Here is a 24,169-nt window from a genome sequence, read left to right as displayed (position 1 = left end):
AAAACAGCTCTATATAGTATATATTCAGGATATGTTTCGAGATAATAATGCTGCGGAAATAGTGTTCTTTAACCAGAATCGTTAGTATTTTCACTAACAGATGAAACAATAAAATGCAAAGTTTTTTACACGCTATTACAACTACTCTGTAGTCTGTACGAAGATGAATCCGAAGATGGCGCAACTTTGGCTTAAAGTGGTTTTATAAGTACAAGCAATTTGATGCACAGAAAATATGCTCTCTCCATAACGCGCAATTATTTCAGTGAAATAATAATGATAACTCCATAACTGCGGCGTAGCGTTAACACTCAAATTTAACAAAAAACCGAAGTATTTCATTTGTTTACTTACATGCTTCCGCATCAATCGCAGTCCGGTGTTTGTGACATTAAACTACCATAGAGTATTTTAATACATAAACGAGATTAGTAAAGCAAATACACACCCTAAACCCGTAGCTTCCTTTCTTGCTCGCATTGTAACTTAACCGCTCGATCAGAAAATCCTTTCTCTTGCAGCATCGTATCGAAACTTTGATACTTAATGCATTACATGATGCGAATCAAATTGAAAACTAATAAATTGATAATTGATAAATTGATAACTGGTAAATAATAAATTAATAAATTGATAATTGATAAATCATAATAATAACTGTAGTTTTCAAAATATACAGTTTCGTTATTGGCAGTACTGCACATGTACAATTCAAATTGCGAAGCATAACTACCGTAGAGGGAATAAACATACGCCGCTTTGCTTTGTTTATTCCCTGTATGGTTCTACCTATCCTGTGGCTACTGCGTAGGAATTTGCAGCTGCCATTCGAAATGCCGTGGCGCTGCTGTCGCTTTTGCCGTGATTAATCTGGTCACGCCATTCTCCCGTAGCATTGAGATAGACCAAGGAAGCTGGAAGCCAACCTTATGGCTGAGTGGCGGAATGCGGAGTCTACTTGGGTTATTCCGCCGTAGAACAAGAGTATGGTTACTTGCCCGGTCTATGCCATCGGATCAAATATTCAAAAAACCCGAATGTTAAGTTTTTTAATTTCCCAATCCGACCCATATCCAACCATCGGAATCTAAATTCGCAGTGATTTAAATCCGATTTACTTGCGAAGCGGTCGATTTTAGATAGGTGACACTGAAAGTTTCGTTCTCATTTCCGCAATTGTTCAAAACACCTGATAACAGGGAACGCTGTAACGGCCAAACGTCTATTGGAATATTCACCCAACAATTAATTTTCAATTGTAAGTGATAATGTCGAAACGTTTTCTAAGACTATTTGTTTGTGTGCGCAATGTGATTATTGTCTCAGTTTCCAAATTGTTGTTGAATATTCGGCAGATAAAATGATTCCATCCTGCGCCACATGGTATTACGGTGCGTTTATGAATTATGATATTACGGCGCGTTTATGACATCACTCGTAAAAATTCACTGCACTTGTTAACTCCTTAGTGATTTGTGTACGTACTCTGTAGATTCATTAATTAAACCTAGAATCAAAGCTGGAATTCCGTCGCCAGGGGGTGGTTCTCCCAAAGTAGATGTACGCGTGTGCTGTAAAATATATCAAGGCATCGCTAATGACAAAAAGAGAAGTCATAAAATAACTAGTGACAAAAATAATCTCCATTAAATTTGTTTACTATACGTATGATTGCATCTCCTTATTGTCAATCTATTAAAATAATTATCGTAATTAATAGCTGACCTTACGCAAACTGCGCGGAAAAAAATCAGCTATACCTTAACATAAGTGAATTACTCAACGAAAAACTCGTGCACTCACGAGACTAGCTTGTTACGGCTATAGCTTTTTACTTTGATAAGCCAGCGTGATAAATTAATTTATCTGCCTCCCCTAAAAATAGCCGTAATAAGAGAGTGTAGGTTTCACATTTAATGGTCGTTATGAGTATGAACTATTGAGTAAGTACACATTTTATGTGCCTGATGCAGGGTCGCCGTTGAACACCACAACGTTGGTTTTCCAGTGTTCGCACTATAAGGTTCACGGGATTATCGTGAAATGTCAACTCTTACAATTAACGTCTTCTCTGCACATTTGCAAAAAGTAAAGTGAGGCGTTTCCTCAAAACAGACAAAAAAAAACCAAAAGCATTCTAATTTGCGATTACATCCCGTTTTAAAATTCTGTGAACCGTGCTAAACGGTGCTGCTGGCTCGGAGGGCGCATAAACATATGCGAACTAACCATCAGGCATTTTCCGCTCCTTTAATATTGTGGACTTAAATTGAACAAGAATTTTGAGTTAGCAGAATGATTTTTGAAAAAGTGAAAGAAAGAATGAAAAAATATTTTGCGAAAGAAATGAGGACTTCACTTTGAACTTCGCAGAAAGTTTGCCGATTCAAATCACGCTGCCACACCAGATGGCTGTCATTTGTTCACCAACCGGAAGTATCTGGGATTCTGAGATCTAAATTTTCGGTTTACATATTTATTTTTGCAGTACGTTTGAACAACTTCAAAGGAAACAAAATTCCTAATAAAATCATACTACGCATATGATCGCTTGGTTAAGCACACTCACACAGTAAGCGAACGGGCGCCGGGCGTTCAGTTGGTCGCTCGGACTCTCTCCTGAAAGTAATTCCCACAAATCGATTTCCTTCCGGTTTTCTTCTTTCCCTGATTAAGTAGATTTGCACCCTTTTCAAAGAAGGTTGACCTATTTTCGTGCAATTGCGTCGTTACAAAAACAGCGACAAAACACTTCAGCCACGCCACGCGAGCCATTGCACTACACCATTATAACTTTAGTACTGCAATATGTTACATATGTGCGTCTTCGCCATCTAATGAGATTTATATATTTTCATTCGACTGATTCCTCGATTTCGTGATTAGCGTAAAGATGATTTTTGAAGCTCTGGATGACACTTTTATTCTACACATGTATCACTTACACAGCGACGTCGCAACCGCATGGCGATGGCTGTAGCTGTCCTAGTGTAGGACAGTGGCTCGTGTGGCGTCGCGTACAGAGTAGCTTAAATGTTTCGTCAATGTTTTTAATCGTCGCAATTGCGCAAGGAAAACGGTTTGACCTTTTTTAAAAATGTCAAGAACTCTGTAAAGGGTGCGACCTGCTTATTCAGGTAAAGAATAAAAACGGAGAGGAAATCGAATTGTGCACTTTGGAATTATATTCATGAGTGACCAAACGAACGACCGTTACCCATTCAAGTAATATTTCTGTACATGTAGTAGGTGCTCAACCGAGCGACCATACGGTGGGTAGTTAGGAAACTGTTGCCACTGTGCGCTTTCTTGGATTTTTTAAATAATTGAATGGGCCATTCAGACAGATGGACGAATGGGGGTGATAATCAAACAGATAAACTGATAATCAAACAGATAATCGAACAGATAAGTGATAACCAAACAGATAACCAAGTACCGAAAGGGAAGTCGAGCTTTCCGGAGCGCGGCCTGCGCAAATATCGGCATGTGCACGTAGGGTTGGAGCGTGTACCTTCTGGTCCATTTTTGAAACGGCATTTTAGGAAATGAAAATTGCACCTTAATATTGTACAGATAGATGACCGATCGGTGCTCACTGCTCAGCGAAGGTCTAACTTATTAAAAACGCAAAAAAATCATGTTTGTTTGTTATGGAAGAGTACCGGACCCCGGTGACTTTGAATGAGGTACGTAGGCGCAACGGTGACGCCATACGGTCACCTGGCAATACAAAGCATATTAGTGCACTACGGGTACCTATCTGTTCTGCTCGTCTAATTTATCTGAGTAATTATCCGGGGTTATCCTGTTATTCAGGGAGGCGCACGTGTACGTTCTGTGCAGTCAGTTTCTTAAAATTTTGTGCCTCATACACTGATTATTAATCTGAATGAATGTATGTGCATGCACAGAGCTGAAGCATTCTCACTTTTGTTTAGTCTCACGAAATTTACTGAATTATGAGACACAATTTTTTAACATCGCAAATAATATTATAAAGCAAAACTAAACAGCATTTATAGTTTAAATGCTTTTCATTTTGTTTTTATGTATAATATTGACTGTGATGATTTTAAACCCTCACAACGTGGAACGGTTGCCGTTAAACACAGCGCATTCCCCCGCTGTGTTTCGGTGCTAAGACGCTGTAATAAGAGCATTCTCGCTTTCTGTAAGGCTGTGTATCAGCTACGCCTCGCTTGCACCCCTGACATGGTGAGTCAAAAAATTCGCCTGTAGCCAGGTTAGTCCATAAATATTTCCGGGCATTTATTTTGATTTGTATCCACAATATCCCACCGTATCTGACAGTATTCTCTGTGTATCTGTATCCTTCATATATGTATTCTTTAAACTTAAAACTTTTTTTTAATCACTGCCGTATCTCAACGTTCCTCTGCAGTGCCCATTATACATCCCGAATGTATCCTACTAAGGAAGTTAAAGGAACCAAAGCGAAACTTGAAAGATGCTCGACGGATACATTAATAATACGTTAAAGTACACTGGGATATTGCGGTTACTGATAAACCCAAAGCAGAATACATGAAGGATACGTAGAGGATACTGTGGGCCTTCGAAGGTGGTGCGAATGCAAGTATAATATACTTTGTTTATTGCGAATATCGTTAAAGTGGACATTCCTTTTCACTAGCGTATCCTAGAGTAACCTCACAGTATGCCTCGCGTATTCTCCATATATCATGTTAATTTGCTCAGGCTCTTCGGCTTTCTTATAATTATTTTCTTATGTTTTCATAAGATTTTAGTGGAATACATGTCGGCAAGAAAAAGGAAGTCAGAGAAAACTGCTGCGATAGTAACTGATGCGCGGTATTGTCAGGTTTTCTCAGCAGATTTCTTTTCTCTTCGATTTCTAGCACCCAGAATATGGGTCTCTGTAAGTCTGTATTCATTATGACCTATTAAAATATCAGAAAGAACCTTGAGAATATCTTTCAGTAGGTACAAGAAATTGTGGAACTATGGTTAGCAGTAGCACAGCAGCGCTTGCTGAAAGCGAGAGTGAAGACGGAGACGGCCGTTGCGCATTCACTTCTAAGTCCCTACTGGCTACTGGTATAGTAAGTTCTTTCAGTTTTCTGAAACAAGACTGCATGGATGGAGTGCGTTGCGATCCAGAACCGGTTGCCATAGTGTTAGAAATCTGAGAGCTGTTTTTTTTATTAGAAAGTCACTGTATTCGGGGAATGCTGTTACTATTTTCCGTTTTTGGTAGATCTAGTGGAATGTCCGAATCACTACCGAGTACCGCAGAAAAAACATTTGCGATTACAGAATTTGCATGTTTCTATAATCAGACCGTTTAGAAAGGGAAACTAATAATTTGTGAAGAAAATGCTTTGACCTTTGTGACCTTTATATAACTTTAGTGCCAGATTTTGAACTGATTTTAATTTGATGTTCAAATTTGCAACTTTAAATATTCCAGTCTTATCTGCAGGAGATTGTGTTGAAACTGCGGAACGAGAGTCACACGTACGCGCCAACTAAGAAGTGAACCAGAGCCAGTACCTGGGTGGTGCAGAAGATCCTGTTGGAAGCCAACCAGGAGCCGACATGTGGGAGATACGCTTTGTCAATGAAGTGCATCATGATAAACCGCAAGTTCAGCAGGTGCCACAGCTAAAGGCCATCCTGCGTCGTTGCCCGAAATCCTGGCACGGATGTGCAGTAAATTCTGGAAGTGGTCACAGCCCTTTAGAGTTTCAAGGCGGGAATCAAACCGACGGCCCTTCAATGCCCAACGAGAATGAGGAAGCAGCGACTCCGGAAGCACAAGTTGTGGAGGACATCGATTTCACCGAGATTGAGGCTCTTGCCTTCGGTGAACTGGAAACCAAGAACGGTAAGGTAATCAGTGCGCCCAGCTTATGTAATCGTAATAAATTACGTAACATGAAAAACGTATTGTATACAGTAACGCGATGCAGAAAAATACGACATGTGTATTGTAAAAAAATTTGGGGTTCGAAGAAACTTGACTTTTTAAGGTAATTTTCACTGAAGTTTCGCTGTTTTTGGAACAGTATCCTTCTGTTTCAAGGTAACCGATAATAGACTACCGCGATGAAGCCATAAAAATTTATGTTTGAGACGTAATGCCTCAGAAACTTGTCTTGGAACTGCAGTTTTTTTGTAAAATCGACCAGATTCTTAGTATGTTTGATTGTGACTACTGAATAAATCTTTATGACATAAACTGAGCCAGCTTAATAACTTGTAAAAATTCAAAGCAATTTCTACAGCAGGTTAGTTCGCCATCTTTTGGGTTTCCGGGTTCTCGGTGCGCATCCCACCCAAAGGAGTTATATATCATCGAAAATTTCTTTTTGCAACTTTCAACGTTTATCACTGGAAGCTGCTTACGCAAGACGTTTCTATAAGTGCTCAGCTCGCAAGCGTATTTAACTAAATTTGTTTTAAATTACGCATTTGCTGAATAAAATTTGTTAGCATATTCGCTGATAAAAATTATTTTTGCTTATCAATAACGAAATTTTAAAAATTTGTCAATTCGGCAGCAGTGGCACGGGCCAATGCAAGTGGGCTTGAAATTCATCGGTGCACGGCAGCGGCGAGAATGTACGGCCCACTGCTGGGTGCCTGTGCGGCACACAGCATAAGAAACCATACGAAACCATTAGAAAACAAAACATAAAAAACACAAGAAACTGAAAAAATTTATACGAAATCTAAAAAAAATGGAGAAATCTTAGAAGCCAAAGAAAAATAAAAGAACAAAAACAAAGTAACAAAAAATTTGAAAATATTAAAAAACATCTTGAAGCCAAGTCGCACAAGCGCTTTGAATTCCTTTTTGGCCAAATGTCCGCGGGCAGTTGGGTAATGGCAATATATCGCAAAGAGAAAACGTCTCACACCTAAACCGAAACCTCCCAGCGTCCAGCCAAAAGTCGGGCGTCATATTTGAGTGCGGCGCAATGTTACATTCCCGTTGTTCGGGTGCGCCTGTAGTCACAGACTCGCAACAGTGTCCCTTTTGTCCCACCGGACAGTTTTGCCGTGTCCTCCTACCCCTACCACCAAAATGGTGACTTTTGGCTGGAATGGTTACCCGAAGGGCCTATCCGGAAAGCTGAATTTCAGGTCATTTGGTGACTACAAGCGTTACCAAAGCTATTCTGTATGCCTTTTGGCTCCCACGGATTGAAAATACATAGACTGAGTGTAAACCGAAAAGTGTTTTCAGGCCTCTGCTATAAAAACATTTGTTGTAGCAGGGCAACCATTGGAATCGACACAGATTGATACAAACTCGTCAAACAACAAAGAAATGGAAGAAGAAAAAAGCCGATCGATCTGCGAACTGCGCAAGGCTGGCAGCACGAATTTGCAAATCGCGGAACGTCTGGGCATCAGTTTTCACACAGTAAATTATACCGTCCGGAAAAATGAAGTATTCTTTCGACCCCAATTAACCGAGGAGAAAAACGAAGAGATTATAAAGCGAGCGCAAGATGGAAAATGCAGCGAAGCGCAAACTGCACGGCAGTTTAAGGTTGGCAGGTCGACCGTAAACCTAATGCGACGAATGATCGGCCTTACTGAAGAACAAAAGAAAGCAATCAAGCAGTTGTTCCATCGTGGGTACTCAAGAGCGGATATTGCCCGTGAGGTTAACGTAACGGTTGATGCCGCAACCGCTGTAATTCGTTACGCCGGATTTTGTTTCAATGCACCAGATAAACCTCCTGTCAGTCAGAAACAGATAGAAGGGATACTTAACTGCTTTGAAGAAGGTCATAGTGGGTCGTACATCTCTAAAAAGTTCGGCGTATCCCGAAATTCTTTAAGAAGGTTGCTGCTGCAGAATGGGAAAAAGTTAAGGGACCGCCCTAGAAAAACTTACCGACGGGCGCGAAAAATTGCCCATAAAATGTCTGCAGAAGCACTGTCGGAAGATACGATATCGGAACAGCATAAGATGGGCAAGACGCGCATGCAAGCAGCGATAAACGCCGGCGAAGGAGGAAACACACCGGATGAGCGTCCGTTAAGTAGTGCAAGAGACGATGATGTAGAGCCCGCTTTTAGACTGGTCGATCCGGAAGAAGAGCGGGTTCTTCAAACACCGCCACATAAGGAGGATGGCGGCAATAACAGCGCAAGTGTGTGCCGTAGATTGTCTCGTCGGAAGACAGGACAGTGTGACCAATTAGGCAGTACAACTACACACCTTCTAGACTGTTGTTCTGATTGTTATTACACCCTTACGTGTGATCGCGACGAAGCATCCACATCTAATATTCCTGTATCTGCCGATCAGAATGAAAAAGCAGAAGTTGAAGGTGTTTCGGAACACGTCTCGCAAGAACTGGTGGACCGGGATATCGAGAGCAACCAGTCTGGTATGTGGATTAGCTAAATAGTCTCATAACACTGACAATGAACTGCATGGAGATCGAATTCTTTCTACAGAAGTGCAGTAATGATTGTATGCCGTTGATATTTTCCCCGTTAAAAATTCTTATGTTAACGTTTACAACGGGCAGACTAATTGCTTAAATCGCTAACTGTTTTAATATGTAACTTGAGTCGTTAACTGATATCGGAAATCACGCTTATGGATTTACTATGATTATTAACAGCCGGGCAATACGGGTCGAATGTCTGATTATCCATATATACGTACTACAGTACATGATGATGTCTGCTGACTGCTCTATTGCTAAGTCTTGTTAATCGAAGAGAATCTTTATTCATCTTTTAGCACAGTCAACCTGTTGCGAAAAAATGTTTTATGGACACAGCCTTCCAGAGTCCTAACTGCTACGTCATGATTTCATCTCTGCTTGTTGTAGCTGTCGAAAAGGAGGATGCGCTGCAACAGGGTGAAGCCGAGAGGCAGACAACCAGCCGCGATATTTCGATGACCTTGGAATATTCGGCATCCCGGCCGTGCTACCAGGGTGTATCTGTTACCCCGGACTTAGTTACTCTTAGTTCCGGACTTCAGCGGCGCCTGACCCCCACAAAGAGCTGTTCAGTGGGTACTATGAGCGGGCAGCACACCGCTGCTGCACAGTCTGCACTCGACCAAAACATCACGGATGTAATGGAGAGCCAGCGGCCGTTGTCACCAGCTAACACTAACGCTGGGTGTAATATCAGTGCTGAACATCAACATAATCAAATTAACGGTGACCCGCCGATCGTCCTATTAGTAATGGTTAAAGCGACTTCGACTTTGTCAAACCCTAATACTGAAGCGCGAGAGAAGGGTGCAAACAGCCGAAACAGGGAAAGCAGTCCAGAACACGAACATGACAAAATGGACTGTGAGCCGCCCATGACACTAACTGCTGATACGCCCACGATTTCGCCAGACCCGATCATTCAAGCACAGGAGAAGGTTACAAACAAGGAATGCGGCCAGTATCAGGAAATGCAATCCATCGTCCTAAAACTACGTCAACAGGGATGTTCGTATGATGCGGTGAAAAAGCATCTCGATGTTATTTTCTTGACCGACGCCGCATCCTTTCAAGATGACAGTAGAGTTGACAAAGGGCTGGACAAGAACCACGACAAAACAATGCCAACTGGCCAGCTCAGCAATTTAAATGTAAGATAACTCAGTGTGCCAAATTAATTCTTTATTTGTTTCTAAGATTGATTGATGCTGTTACACAGGAAAGTGAGGATACTAGTTACATCAACGCTCAAAAGCGATGTATTGCTTACCCATTTTGACGGGAAAACGTTTCTTCATTTTGCAAACTATAGATCTGCCAAGAAAAGCACCTGCTATGGCGAAATCATGAGCTGCACATTTCTTAAGCCATATAAAACAGTGAGCATAAATTTTACCTTTATTTTGAAAATGCCTTCTTACCTAGGCTCCACCTTCGACTGCAGTTGGTGCGTCTAACTCGCACCAACTGACGTCGCCTACACCACAGGGCGCCAAAGGGTTAAGCCATATGAAATTGTGATAATAAATTTTATCTATTTATTGCTTTCTTACCTAGGCTCCTCCTTCGATTGCAGTTGACGCGCAGGAGACAAGCGATACACCGGCAGTCACAATCCGGCAGTTCGGAGACAAATATGTTGCTGATGCGAGGCAGCAGCGGTCAGATACAGTAGCAGATCCAAATATTTCGGCCCCGATCTTTCCAAATACTGCAGAGCCGTCGCGACCTGAGTGGATGTCAAGTAACGGCAACCAACCGCCGGAGGATTCATCAGAGCGCACTCCGGAAGTCGGTGTCGATATGAAAACCGATACAAGACGACTTTCCACCGGCGAAATCCCAGTATTTCCAAATTCCAGTGCTTCGCTAGGTTCGTGCATGGGAACCGCCTCCGAGACGTTACTTCCGCCAGAAAATTCGACCACGGGCAGAGTTAGTGTAAGATATGAGTGTCACATTTGTCGGTTATTCTGTGAGGAAGCAGACGCATTCCTGTTACATTTGGCAGACAATGAGCACGCGAAGCTTTTCGCCAGGGGGGATTTTTTATACTGTACAGGATGTAAGTTCAAATCCCGGAAACCGGAAACGATGGGCAAGCATATTGTTAAGTATCAATCGCAAAGTACACTGGAAACCAGTATTGTGCATTCTGTTCAAGCTATCCATTGACTTTTTTTGAAAACTATACTGAGTGTTCACCGTCAAGTTTTTGGTTACTATAACAGCTGTAACGTATTAGTCACGGCTTCCGCTAAGCAGTGGCACTACTCACTCCACTGATATTAAGGATTTGAGGCTCAGGAATAATGCTTCCCGTTTATCCGGTTTTTCACACCTAACAATAATTGTTACGGTGGCATCCAACGGTGTCGATGCAAGATCTGTACTGTAGTTTGCCGATTTTGCCGATTACGCTGTGCAATTCTCTTCTGATTTGGTTAGCAAGTTTTATTAGCAGTTTTTATTTGTAAGTTTATTAGCAAGTGTTTACAGCTTGAACTTTGAGAAACGGCGGATTGCTGTGGTTGTCACACACATAACTATGTATTTTCAGTTCTCTGTGTGGTTTTCGAATAAATACGCTAGTATTACAACACAAAATCTAAATTTTCAGTAAGTTGAAGTACTTCCGTACCATCTCCTGGCAGCATTATGCGCCTTTTTGTCACAAAAAACGAAATTGTGTTACAAAAAAGGATCCGAGATTGTACAAGTCTATCGGGCGGATGCAGTGCTCCGAATTCCTTAAAAGCTCCGTTGACTACTGAATGACGCATTGGAACTGTTCAACTATTGCGCACTTTTTTTGGAACTTCACTCGAACTGTCAAGCTTTATCACGATTCATTAAGTTTGTACAGCGTACACGATTTGCTGGCATAATGTGACATTCGGATAAAAGTCTTCTAACCCGCACCTACAGAAGGTATATCGGAGTCACAGTTGGACAGACCGAAAATCGGACTTATCCAAAGCCAGATAAACACATAGAAAATAAAACGAAAATGGAACAAGAAACAGTGTTGGTGATTTCGTAGATCACTGATAAGAACATAAAGATGCAATAATACAACAATAATAAATTGAAGATGATTGATACTAAACGAGACCCTTACGGTCGATACGATGAACGATCCGTCGTACGTTTCGTTGTGTTTCGTAATACAACAATAAGAAACTGGAGATGATTGATACTAAACGAGACCCTTACGGTCGATACGATGAACGATCCGTCGTACGTTTCGTTGTGTTTCGTAATACAACAATAAGAAACTGGAGATGATTGATACTAAACGAGACCCTTACGGTCGATACGACGAACGATCCGTCGTACGTTTCGTTATTTTTAGCCTTTGATAGGGCGTGACTTCCACTGAAAATTGTTTTGTTTTCTGATAACAGATGAACAATTAAATGCCTCACTGCATTGCTTACTCGTGCACTGGATATTATCGATAATTTTCACTTGTTTTGTAGTTGTGTCCAGCTATTCTACCCGTATAATTAAGCGCGACATTCAACTAGCTGCTCACTCGGTTGCTCCTCGGATACCGGCATAACAGGCTCGACAGGCGGACGAAAGAGTTTTTTAAGCAATTATTCCAATATTCAGTTTCAAATACAACGCGAAAATGCTATAATTTATGTGTGATGGGCACAATTCCCGACTAGGATAGCATTGAGGAAGTGTTTTTCGTAATAATTTCTGTTGTCACGCTTAGCTAAACGACTAAGATAAACGTAGAACTTCTTTATTGATTTCAACATGTACAAGCAAAATGCCGTTTTACACTTAAAACTCAAATATTGAATAGCTAAAACAAATGGAACAACTCTTCCAGTTCTTTTGAACAACCAACAGTACCCAGAACAGATGCGGCATTTCCGCGCTGAATTTCGACGCTTATACGCTGCCACAAAAACTCGGTAGCGCGCGCTTCTCCTGTTTGATCTTTTATGCGTCGGCCGACTTCACTGATGAACTGACGGGTAGAACACTTTTGGAATTCCGAATAAAAACTTTTGCTGCGCTTTGAGCCCTGAAAACAAAAGCACGGATGTGGGTCGCAGTTTAATTTAGAGAAATCCGGCATTTTCGCTTGTTGCGCAATACCCAATAACAGTACAAGGGGCAGCCGAAGAAGATGGTAATTTCTCCGTAAATTGTAATATCATTGCTGGAAATGGCATAACCCCGGCTTCTACATGTTATAAAGTGCGAAAACCACGTGCTTATGGATCTTACTGCACCTTTTAGCGGATTGATGTTTTAATGTGACACGTCAGCTGTTCGTTTCGGAAAGGGTTACAGTATTTTTCCGATCTGTTGTATCTTTTTGCAGAATGCAAGTATATTCGAAATTTTTGAGTGATTAAGTGCATCGAGTTAGTTGACCAGGAGTTCAAGCGCTATCCGGCCTCAGCAGTAAAACTGGTAAGGAGAAATAGATCCGCAGTTTTTCTGCCGCGTTCGAATATGGATTTTGCTTGGAAGAAGCCGGTAGAGTTAGCGCAGTCCTGTTTAGTAATAGCAGTTCTTTTTTATCAGATATTGTTTTACTATGAGCGAGTTTCGTCTGTGTAAATGTCACGAATATTCAGTAAAGATCTGTGCAATATATTTATCCTATTACTTCATTTTCTGTACAATATGCGACGATATACAGAGTAAGGTGGATTGGTACTCAAGTTTATTGATCTACAGTACTATAATATACTCATATACGGCATAACGTGCTTGCAAGCTACAAAACCTTTTTTTTCAGTGTGAGGGTTGCAGTAATGTGCAGCATCATTACCCAAAAACTTTTGTACTTATTGTGCAGTTTGTAATTGAGTATCTTATTGCTTCCGCTGCCGTGCGGGTATCTCATGTCGCTTTGAAAGCTTTAAATTTTTGTGCAGTGCAGCGAAACACCGCTTTCCCAATTTCGTCGCCGGTGTCTTGCTATCAGTCATTTTGTCGCCGGTCTGATTTGACTGATAATGCATTTTACAGTAGTACGTATTCATTTTCGTGATATACGTATTTAATAATATGCTGAGTCACAGTTCTAATTTCTATATCCTTATTTCGTTTTCATATTACTAATTTTATGAATTATTGTAAAAAAATGTTTAATGACTTCAGTATTTGCAGCGGCAACATAAAGACCCGACGGTCAGCAAACTTTCGTGGCCCTGCCTGAACTGTGCAGTAAATCTTGGAGCACCTACTCTAGGCATTGGCTTTATTATACTGAAAGTTATACCCAAAGAGAAGTCTTATCTCGTCCAGGTGGCAGGCGGAGGAAGAAGAAAAAAATATCAAGCAGCTAGTTCACTAAGGAAGGCACAGTCCTGCTCAAATTGCTGAACACGAACATGAGGACCGCGAAACAAACTCTGCACACGGCCGACGTCACTGAAGAACAAAAAGAAACCATCTTCCAACTGCTCAACCGCGGCTGCTCAAAAGACGATATTCTACGCGAAGTTAATGTTAGTCGTCTTGCCTTAGGCCGTTTAATTCAGGAAGCAAAGAAACACAATGAGATTTCTGCACTGAGCTCAAAACAAACAGAAGAAATACTTTACTGCTTCGAAGAAGGCCACAGTAGCCCGTACATACAGGAGAAGTTCGGCCTGTCTGCCGCCGCAATTTCCGCTTTGCTACGGCAGAATGGGAAAACCTTTGCGGGACGCTTACGACAACAGTGCCAGGAGAAGCGCGCTGCTGCTTTGAAACTTCGTGCGGAAGGATGGACATGGGATGCCATAGCGAAACAACTTAAAGTGAGTTATGCGACAGTATGGCGAATGGTACATGCCGGCCAGAAATCGGCCGCATCCGCTGCGGAAGAGCCGCTGGACCACTCGGAAGCTGCCCGGCTGAATACGGATAGTGTAGTAGAGGATTCGATGGCTGAAGTAGCGCAAGTTCCTCAGACCAGAACGGACAGCAGCTGCCCAGGTTCAGGTTCGGCTCGATTAAAGACCACGCAGCTCGACGATCCAATCGCTAAAAGGAGACTTTCAAATGGTGGCGGTTTCGAGCATACCGCTGCGCAACACTACAACGAGAGAACCGCAGCGAGCGATCATGTCACTGCCAGTAGCCTCGAAAGTGGATTATTCGCAGAAGTTCCGAGGGACATTTCAGAAGAAGTCATGAAGCTGGACGGAAATCATGATGGTATGTGTGTAATCGAGGTGCTGTAGTTTTTCCCAATAAATCTTATCTCTTTAACTTGCACATTAAAATGCCACATACAGTTAATCTTTAAAATATAAAGTGCCTTTAACTTACAGTTAATCTTAAAACACCCAGTAACTTATTTTCACCAGGATTCTTTGGGGCTGTTGTGCACGACGTTTACAGTATTTGCAACACTGTCGCCAAGTAGAATTATATTTTTATTACTTATCACCATGTAACTAGGTCAGTTTTACACTATCCAGTGATCCACTGAAGGCTGTACAAGCGCTTTATTACTGATTTCCTACGGATTTCGTAAGTTTTCCTAAAGTACATTACACCTGAAAGCAAGAACACCCGAACTTTTGTTTCATTTTCAGAAACCGATGACCAAAAGTTACCAACAGTCAGCAGTGATAACGATTCGCACGTGAATTCGTTTGATGATCTCTCTGGTGGAAAATATCGCCTAACCAATATGGCCAAGACAATGGGGCTGACGACGGAGCATGTGCGCAGCATTCTCAAGTCCCGCACACCACGTCAGCAATGTGAAACCGGAATACTCCTCAGTGCTTCCACATCCAAGCCGGCGAGGGCCGTAGGTCGTCCGCGCAAGCTTTCATCTACACGCAGACGCGCAGTGACGGTTGTGAATCATCAAAGCAATCGCTCGTTGGATAACGCGTCCCCTAGGCTGATATCTGGTATTGCCCAGGGATATCAGGGCTGCCAGACACTGATACCTGATGCGGACGGCGGTAATGATGCGGAGGACGGATGTCGAAGGTCGGTCCGGTTAAAGGCGAGAGAACGTGTTGATCCAGGAGCCCAAAAAGTTGTTTCCTGTAGCTCCACTGATGCCCTGACCTCAGCGCATGACCACAGCAAAAAAACCACAAGCAATAATCATTTATCCGCGTGCAGTTTTGAAGGAAGAACAGTTAGAAACGCTTTGAAGGATGTCCCAGTAGCAGTCGTGTATCCTGAGTCCAAAATAAACCAGTCTGGTAAGTCCACGATCAAACTTCAATTTTTGCTTAACAAACTATGCCGCGTGCGCAACCTCTGTAGTCTGTAGCGAACTGCATGTTTTGCATGTTTAGCGACGTTTGTTTAGTCACAAATTATAGTATACTACCCGGTAGGAAAATGCACCAGTCGGTGCATTGTAAGACCGGAGCGCAACGCTCAGCAGGTCATATTTTTCGAGTGTGGGAAGTTTTGAAAAGTTATATTTTTTGGTTACTGAGCTGGCTTCAATAAGTTTTCTTATGCGTTGTTTAACAAACATGGCAAAACAGATATTTAATGACTACATGGGCCTACAGTTCGTTGCAGCCTGTTTGCCATGATTACAGTACATGTGTTTGGAACACGTGCACTTTAATCATGGCAAAAAGGCTGTTTCAGAAACAATAACACAGTGTTTCTGATTTTGCAGCCATTTTACCAGCTGTGGACGATTGAGATTTCGAGCACAGGCATATTATATGTAGCTAAGCATACTAAGCAAAGCACATTTACGACAGCCCATGCAGCGGGCCATGCTACACTGCCGGATTATAGATTTTGGAAGTTTTTTATTTATTAATTCCCAATACCAAAATTTTAAGGTACGAGTAGGGCTTATGTAGAAGCCTGTTTTACACTGTACAAGCATTTAGCCTTCGTTGCCACGCTCTTTTGACCCTTGCACATAAGCGGATTTTTCAAGCCCATGTGAAAGATGAATAACTATCTGTATCTGTCCAAAAAACTGGCAGCTGTGTGACTGTATTTAGTCAGCATTATTATGGGGATGCACTCCCATAATTAAAACATTTTACCAGTGGCAGTGACGTTTAGCAAGGTCGTGTGACAAACTTCGTCCTGGGCGCAGTACTATGCATGTATGTCAGTTTACTGAAGGGTGGCAAAGAAGCACGCTTAATAATCGACGAATTACCGGCTGGCGCAATGAACCCACTGGTTATTTCAACTTATTACACGTTTTTGGTAAAAATCATCCTAAAACTATTTGCAGCGCTACTTCAGTAAAAGTCGAACGTACAAGAAACTTTCACTGCTGAGCGCTGTTGAGCAAAAGTGGCCTGGTACGTTGTACCAAATACATCGCTTATAAGAACAGAAACTTCTTCTTTCGTGTAATTCGAAACACACTTTCTGTTAAAGTGATGTTCTTGTAGGTACGGTACAGACCTGGGCAGTTATGGAATTTCGGCTCATAGTTAGAGTTAATCGCAGGTAGCGAGTCAAGTTAACGAGTTAAGTTAATGGCAAAAACTGTGGTTATGAGCTTTAACGCGAGTCAAGTCTCAATAAAAAAAGGTGATGGCTCCGCATACCACGTGTGGCTCCTAGTACCACCTTGGCTCCTAATACCACCTTTGAACACCACTTTTGACTCCACATACCACCATTTAATTTTTTTCCAGTTGGTTTATTATGGAATAATACGAGTAATTGTACCTGGGACATCCAATTGGTTTGCCTGTACAGCCAAGTTTAAGATCAGCTCTTCAAAATAATAATGGTGCATCGCATGTTATAAAATTAAATCATGATTATTATTTTTACCGGCACGCCTATGTAGTTTTAAGGGTTAGAAGTCCTTCTTTTCACAACACTCGACTATCCATTTTCGGATACCTCTTTCAGTGTATGATGTTTGCACCGTCGACAGTATAGACTGCTTCCAGAAAAAAAACTTCCGGTGTGTGATCGTACTGTTTTTCTGTAGCGTCGATTGCGGTACTGAATGCCTTCAAACTGCCGTCTTTTTGCCGCTAGTACACCGAAAGATTTGAATCTCGTTTCTTGATACCACAAAATTCACTTGATAGCAGTTTAACTTCTGCTTGAAATTTTATAATTAAATGGAGGTATGCGGAGTCAAACTTGGTGTGCAAAAGGTGGTATTAGGAGCCAAAGGTGGTACTAGGAGCCAACGGTGGTGTAAAGGTGATATGCAGAGCCCTCACCATAAAAAAATTTTGGCGCTTTATTAATCATCTTCAATCAACTAATCTCTTACGCGTACCGGTATCGCTACTAACAGATTCAAAACAGATCATTATAAACTTTTTTCGAAACATTTGATTATTAAAATTTTACGAGAACAGTCAGTCCCTCTTGACCCAGGAGAGCGCCAGCAACGCCGATCGTTTGTACTATCGTTTTGCTTTACATGACTGCAAACGCTAATGTGTGGCTGTTGGAATGCATTAATTCGCTTCCCCAATGGACAAGTAGCGGAGATGCAAAAATTGTGATTCGCTGCGGAACATTGGATTTGCTTCTCCCGTTGGCCAAAGTTTGCTCCGTAAGAAACTGCCTAAAGTACTCCGCGCCCTTTTCTGCACGCTGCTAGAACTTCATAAGCCGACGCCGACGATTTTTTCTACAAAGAACAAGAGGCTTCACAAAAATATCGCAGTATTTTTATGTCAAGCTCACATTAACGACCACAGTTTAATAGCATACACTCCCCGATGCTGACATTCATATAGTCAGTGCCTTGGGCGGTCGTAGTTTACATCGGTTAAGCAGTTTTGTGCATAAAGGCGTTTGCAATTATGGAAATTTAGCGATCCACGTTCAGAGCAAATTTTTTCATAACATTTTCTATACTTTAACTTCATTTTTCTAGCAACTGGAATTTTCAGAGTTACGCTAAACTTGAGTTGCGCTACCTTATTTTTGAGTTCCGCTAGAGTTAAGGTTTTCGTCATGGCGAGTTAAGTTTCTTAAGTTATAACTCGTTAACTCGAAAAAAACTCGCGGTACGTTAAACAGTTAAAATTAACTGTCCAGGTCTGGTACTACAGTACGATATATCAGGTACAATAGGTAATATAAGAGTAAAACAGTTCTATTGAACCGTTTTCCTTCACTTTTGTCGGCACTCGACAAGGGTGCCGCTGTGGCTGAACATGGCGCTTAAATGCCACGTCAAATTTAACGATAATATGCACTACCATAACGTCACACTCAGGGTGGGCGACAGAAGCAGTACCGGAAAGTGGTTGGACGATAATGGTTTTCGATTTCTTTTATCAGAGTATTGCACTCGTATTGGATGAATAATATTCCAGTGCGAACTTCCTCATTTTTATGATTACTGCTTTATACCATCCCGTGATTTCCTTATATAGCAGTTTTTACTTCCTTGTATGACGTCGTTTCTTCCGCAAGGGACAGGCAGACAGGCACCTTTTTAATTTCGTTTGAATGAGAGGATTTTTGCTGCGTTCCGGTCGAAAATACCAATGCGAAATTCGGCTGGAAAAAAAGCATATTATAAGACTATTATAAGAGTATATTTATTCCTTCGATGTACATTGACTACAAACAGCATTAAAAGTTCTAGTGTCTGTTGCTGTTTTCAGAAGCGAGCGGCCAAAACTTAGCGGCCCGTAGTCAAGCGGCCCGTAGTCTTGACGATCCGCAGATAAATTCCTTTGATGATTTCTTTGGTGGAAAGTATCATTTAGTCAGTTTAGCCGAGAAAGCGGGCCTTACGATGGATCGAGTCCAAAGTATCCTCACATCCGGCCCACAGCTTCCGCTGGGTGACGCTCCAAAAGCCTCCGGTGCTTCCGCAACCCCTCCGCCCAATGCCGTCAAGCGCCAGCGTAACCCAGCATCTACGAGCCAGCGGGCAGTGACGTTTATAAATCCCGAAAACTATCGTTCGGTAAACGTCGCATTTCTTGAGCCGATGTCGGACGATGTCGCGAAAGGTCACGTGGTTCATACAACGGAAGTCAGCAAAAGCGGCACAGCACAATGTCGATGGTCAGCTCGCTTGAAGACAATGCAAAGTGGCGGACGGGGCACTAAGCGCACACATTCCGATTGTGAGCGTACCTCTGCGCGTGAACAGGATGAAAGAAAAGTGGACGGTAACACCGAGGAAGAGGGGGTTAAAAAGGATCCGAAAAGCAACTGCAGGGCTTCAAAGCTGACAATTCAAAATTCTACGTCCCAGGCAACTCTGGCTACCAAACGTCAGCGTTGTCCAGCTTCCAAGCGCGGACGTGCAGCAACGATTATAAGTAACGAGAAGTTTGGAGGCAAAGACAATAATTATTCTCACACTTCAGCGGCTCTGAGTCTGCCGGTCTGTCGCAGTGAAACGGCAGGGACATCGAAATCTCATGAGATTAGCGAGCTGGACAGTATGGATCGTCTGAGTTGTAAGTATTTGTTGACCTTAATGTTACACTCGTATAAGAAGCCGGCAGAATGCAAAGAAATTCAATGGAATTCCCACGCTGAAGGATGCAAAATGCGTAAAGTACCAGATTTTTACATCTTTGATTCACCTGTTACTTTCCGCTTTCATTCCAGCCACTGAACAGGAGGGCTTAGTGCAGCAAGGATGCGGGCAGGATGCTGCTGACGCATGCCCCAACTACATTACAAGTGCTGTGGATACCGGCCGATCGCTGACGCCGGAAATGGAAAAGCATAAGGTGACCACAAAACATCAACGTAACAACGAGGCCTGCAGTAAATCACTCATTGCACCGGCCGTTGGTGAGTCCGTCGCCTTGCCGGATCCGATTGCGCAAGACAGGGAACTGACTATAAACCTGAACAACAACGAGTACCGAGAACTGCAGTCCGTCGTTTTGATGCTGCGCGAACAGGGAGGTTCGTATGAAACAATAATGCAGCACGTCGATATGTTCTTCCTGTCCGCCGTCACAACACTACAAAGTGCCACTAGAGATGCCGAAGCGCGGGTCAACCGCCACGCAGAAACTTTCCTGATTGGTAAACTGTGTGGCGCAAGCGTAGGTTAGTCTTCCGCCTTGAACTAATGACGTACGTAGGTTGCTTTTTAAAGTTGCAGAATTTGTAATAACGGTAGCACTAACTAAGGAAAATACTTACGATAAGTACAGTGACTACAGTCATAGTACAACTTTACAGACATGTTCAATGTCATAATACCGGGCATAGTGCGGGCATAAGCGCAAAGGCATGACCATCTGCTTTAATAAATGCGGGCTTTTCATTTTTTAAAAATTTTATTGACGCGCTTTATGTAGTTTTACCGCGGTCCTGTCTTTATGTGGTTAGAGATTACATTTAAGCAACGTTACGTTGTTTGTACCGTTCCGTCGAACTGTTTTTTGCTGTTTCTACCGTTAGTGTTTGAAAGAATGGCCATATTTTTTTGCAGCCGGTCCATCTGGATAGTTCATCATCCCCGCTCCTAATCGCTGCGCTATCTTTAATTGAACCACAACCAATACAGGCTGTCGACTGCGAGCCTGCAATGGATTCAGCGGCTTTCAACGAGGTGCTGGTGGGTATCTCGCATTCAGACACAGACAGGCCTGAGGCCAGTTGATGCTGTTTACGAAGAACTGTTGTTATTATCCGAAGACAGCCTTCATGGGATGTTTGCCCAGTATATTTCGCTTTCGATGTTCTAGTAACCCCCTGAATCTTCGATGTTCTACATACTAACCCCTTGAATGCCCGCTAGCGTGCCGTGTTTCGATCTATTGGGTTCCGTGTGCTTGTTATACAGTAACACATACAGCGGGAAAACGCGGCAGCAGGTCTGCCTTCTGGGAAAAGTGGAAAAGAAGCGTTAAACGGGCTTTTTCTGTTGTGATATCGGATTTTTGCTTAATCATTTGGGCACCTCAAACTTGAGTACTGATTTGTATTTTGTGACGCTTATCAATAAATTTCTGATTATTGAATACTCACTCACCGTCACTAATCGCACCGCGACCAGACCGTTGCTGCAAGGTTTACATGTTGAACGGTAGATAGAGGGAAGTTTACACCATGCTGGAGGGTCGGGCAATACTACTTTAGCTCTTCTTTGCCTTTTCACTTTGCTTCTATCGGCTTTTTCTTTGCCGCCGCCGAAACCTCACCGTTCCACTTATCTTTCCCACAAATTCCTTTTAAATAACTTTTACCATCGGTTTTACCCGATGCGTGACACCGTCAAACATCCATCGAACTGAGAGGAGTATATCGTGCAATAAAAATGAATATCCTCGTGAACTTGCGTGAGATAAAAGATTAAATGGTTGGTGTCTTAACGTTTTCGCACAGCGGTCGTGATGATGGTGAGGTAACTACACGTTTAGTGCTTGCAAAAGCTTTATTAATTAGTAAAGTAAATTACTTAGGAGTTTTGTGGATGTCTCGGATCAGTGCCACTCTGCAATAGTGCAGACTACTGACGTAGGTTTACAGCGCTAGGCAAAGTCATAGAACTGTCTGACCGTGGTGAGCTCATCCGGAAAGTAGCATAGACATCTACGGAAATTTAGTTAAAGCCAAACATTTCAGTCTTAATTTGGTCGTTCGAACATTTGGTTGCTTTCGTAAATCGGACACATCGCAAAAAAATTCAGGTGCATATTAAGGAAGCCCAGCGGAAGTGGGCGCCGAAGTGGGCAACTAACCATTTTAGCGGCAAGAATAAACTGATGTACAAAACGAAGCCAGTTGTAGTGGCACGGGAGGAAGCATGCACATGTCATGGGCTTTCGATATCATGCCATTGTACCAAAGCAGTGGATGTTGTAATAATCAGTTTGGCTGCGCTTGGCATCATCAGGAAGAAGACAAAATTCTACAGTAAAAATTGTCAATCGTTTCAGAAATCTGTGAAGCGTTTAATTGAGCCCGAAAATTTCCCTACGAATCTTGACATAGGCGTTCTCTTTGGTCCCTTTCTGAGTCTCCGGATCAGCTTAAAAGTTATATCACCTTAAAGTTTAAAGTTTATCAGTTTTATCAGCTTAAACGTTACAAGCAGCACTCACTATACATATACAGATATAAATATGTGCAGCGAGCAAAACTTATCGTGTTCCACCGTTTCCGGCCGCTGCTGATGTCAGCCAGCTGGTGGCTAACGTTGTGGCTGGATACTATTTTATGTACAGCGCCGCTATTAACGAAAACATTACGTGTACCTCAGTTAAATTACAGGTAAACAGGCAAGAGTAGGTCCAGTGCACCTAATACCACATGTGCCGTGATTATCCCTACTTCTTTGAAGAACAGTCAATGATCGTGTTAGGTTGCGTGGAGCTGCTACGTCAGCGGGAGGGAAAATCATTGTCCGACTAGCACATTTTCCTCTGGTAAAGTTCGTCCGGGTCTTGACCTTGTCACGCATGGACTAAGAACGGCTGTGGTCGTCCGCAGCAACGGACGATGTTGGCTTCACAAAAGGGACAAGAAACGCTCGGATGATAAAGTATATCGCTTTATGCTGCCATTAATTCCATACTTTTTGTTGTTAGTGACATTGCTTAAAGCCTGAAACGTCTTCCCTAACTCTAGCAGGTTGGTCGCTTTGTGGCAGTTATTATTATTGCAGAGGTTTCGCTCTTGAATGCTTTCTTTCCTACTACCCAGCTGATGTACTGTATTGATGCAGCTTGCTCAACTTTGCCAGTCGGTGCCCATTTTTTGTTCTTACTTTTTCTTGGCTTATGCTCCTCAGGTTTTTTGCGTCTGGTATTTCCTCTCATTTCTCATTTTACAATAGGAAGCCTGCTGTTTTGTAGGTGTGGACCGGGGTTACCGCTGTTAATGCATGAAGACTTAGTCCTGTTTAAATTTTCTTTCTGGTCTAAAATCTTTTTATTCTACGTGCAAGTTTTTGTCACAGGTGCAAAAATATTAAACTAAGATAATAAACTTAGTCACTAATAGTCAGTTTAATAACTTGAAGTTTTAAGGCCATCCGGTTTATTGCTGGAGTTTTGCAGTGATTATTAAAGTTATTTGTGACTGTGAACACCCTACTACGGTAATTATTGTATGTTGCTTTGTTTACGCAGTCAATTTATTTCGCGAGTACATTTGTGCTCGTGTTTCCGGATGGGCTTGTACGGTTGTACCTAAGCGATTATGCTGCATATTTTTTCAGCAAGTTATGGTTTCCTAAGTACCGTACTTATGTGTGTGTGTGTATACTATCAAGTACGGACAACCATACCAAACAACAAAGAAATGGACGAGAAAAGAAGACAGCTCATCCGTGAACTATGCAGTGCTGGCTCCACACGGCAGCAAATCGCGGAGCGCGTGGGCATCAGCCTAATTTCACTGAGGACCTTTCTCAAGGAAGAAAAAATATTCTGTCCATTTCAAGCGAAGCGGATTGAAGAGCAGAAACAAGAGATCTTGCTACTTGCATGCCAAAGAAGATCCAGTGCAGAACAAACTGGGAAACAGTTCAACATAGGCGCGACGACCGTGAACAGAATGCGGCGAATGACCGGTCTTACTGAGGAGCAAAAGAAAACCATCATGCAATTATTCTATCGAGGTTATTCAAAAGCGGACATTATACGCGAGGTTAACGTAGCAGCTGATGCCGCAGACGCTGTAGTTCAGTGTAAGGGATTCAGTTTTTCCGCGCCCGATAGACTTCCTGCCTGTCAGAAGCAGAAAGAGATAATTAACTGCTTCGAAGAAGGCCACAATGGGCCCTACATCCGGGAGAAGTTCGGTCTGTCGGT

The 24,169-nt window shown here is 42.4% G+C and overlaps 2 protein-coding genes across 2 annotated transcripts; both read left to right on the top strand.

The window, feature by feature from the left end:
• Positions 1-1,127: 1,127 nt before the first annotated feature.
• On the top strand, positions 1,128-7,887 carry LOC129592255 (uncharacterized). Its single transcript, XM_055488247.1, has 4 exons — positions 1,128-1,258; positions 5,468-5,872; positions 7,269-7,546; positions 7,846-7,887. Exons 2-4 carry the CDS (start codon positions 5,584-5,586, stop codon positions 7,885-7,887), a joined length of 609 nt encoding a protein of 202 aa, XP_055344222.1. The 5' UTR covers positions 1,128-1,258; positions 5,468-5,583.
• LOC129592324 (uncharacterized) lies at positions 7,769-9,819 on the top strand. Its single transcript, XM_055488337.1, has 3 exons — positions 7,769-8,396; positions 8,850-9,613; positions 9,682-9,819. Exons 1-3 carry the CDS (start codon positions 7,925-7,927, stop codon positions 9,739-9,741), a joined length of 1,296 nt encoding a protein of 431 aa, XP_055344312.1. The 5' UTR covers positions 7,769-7,924; the 3' UTR covers positions 9,742-9,819.
• The last annotated feature ends 14,350 nt before the right edge of the window (positions 9,820-24,169 follow it).

Source organism: Paramacrobiotus metropolitanus, unplaced genomic scaffold (assembly GCF_019649055.1).
Source record: "Paramacrobiotus metropolitanus isolate TYO unplaced genomic scaffold, Prichtersi_v1.0 Parri_scaffold0000051, whole genome shotgun sequence".
Taxonomy (NCBI): Eukaryota; Metazoa; Tardigrada; class Eutardigrada; order Parachela; family Macrobiotidae; genus Paramacrobiotus; species Paramacrobiotus metropolitanus.
This window is presented reverse-complemented; position numbering and strand designations above follow the sequence as displayed.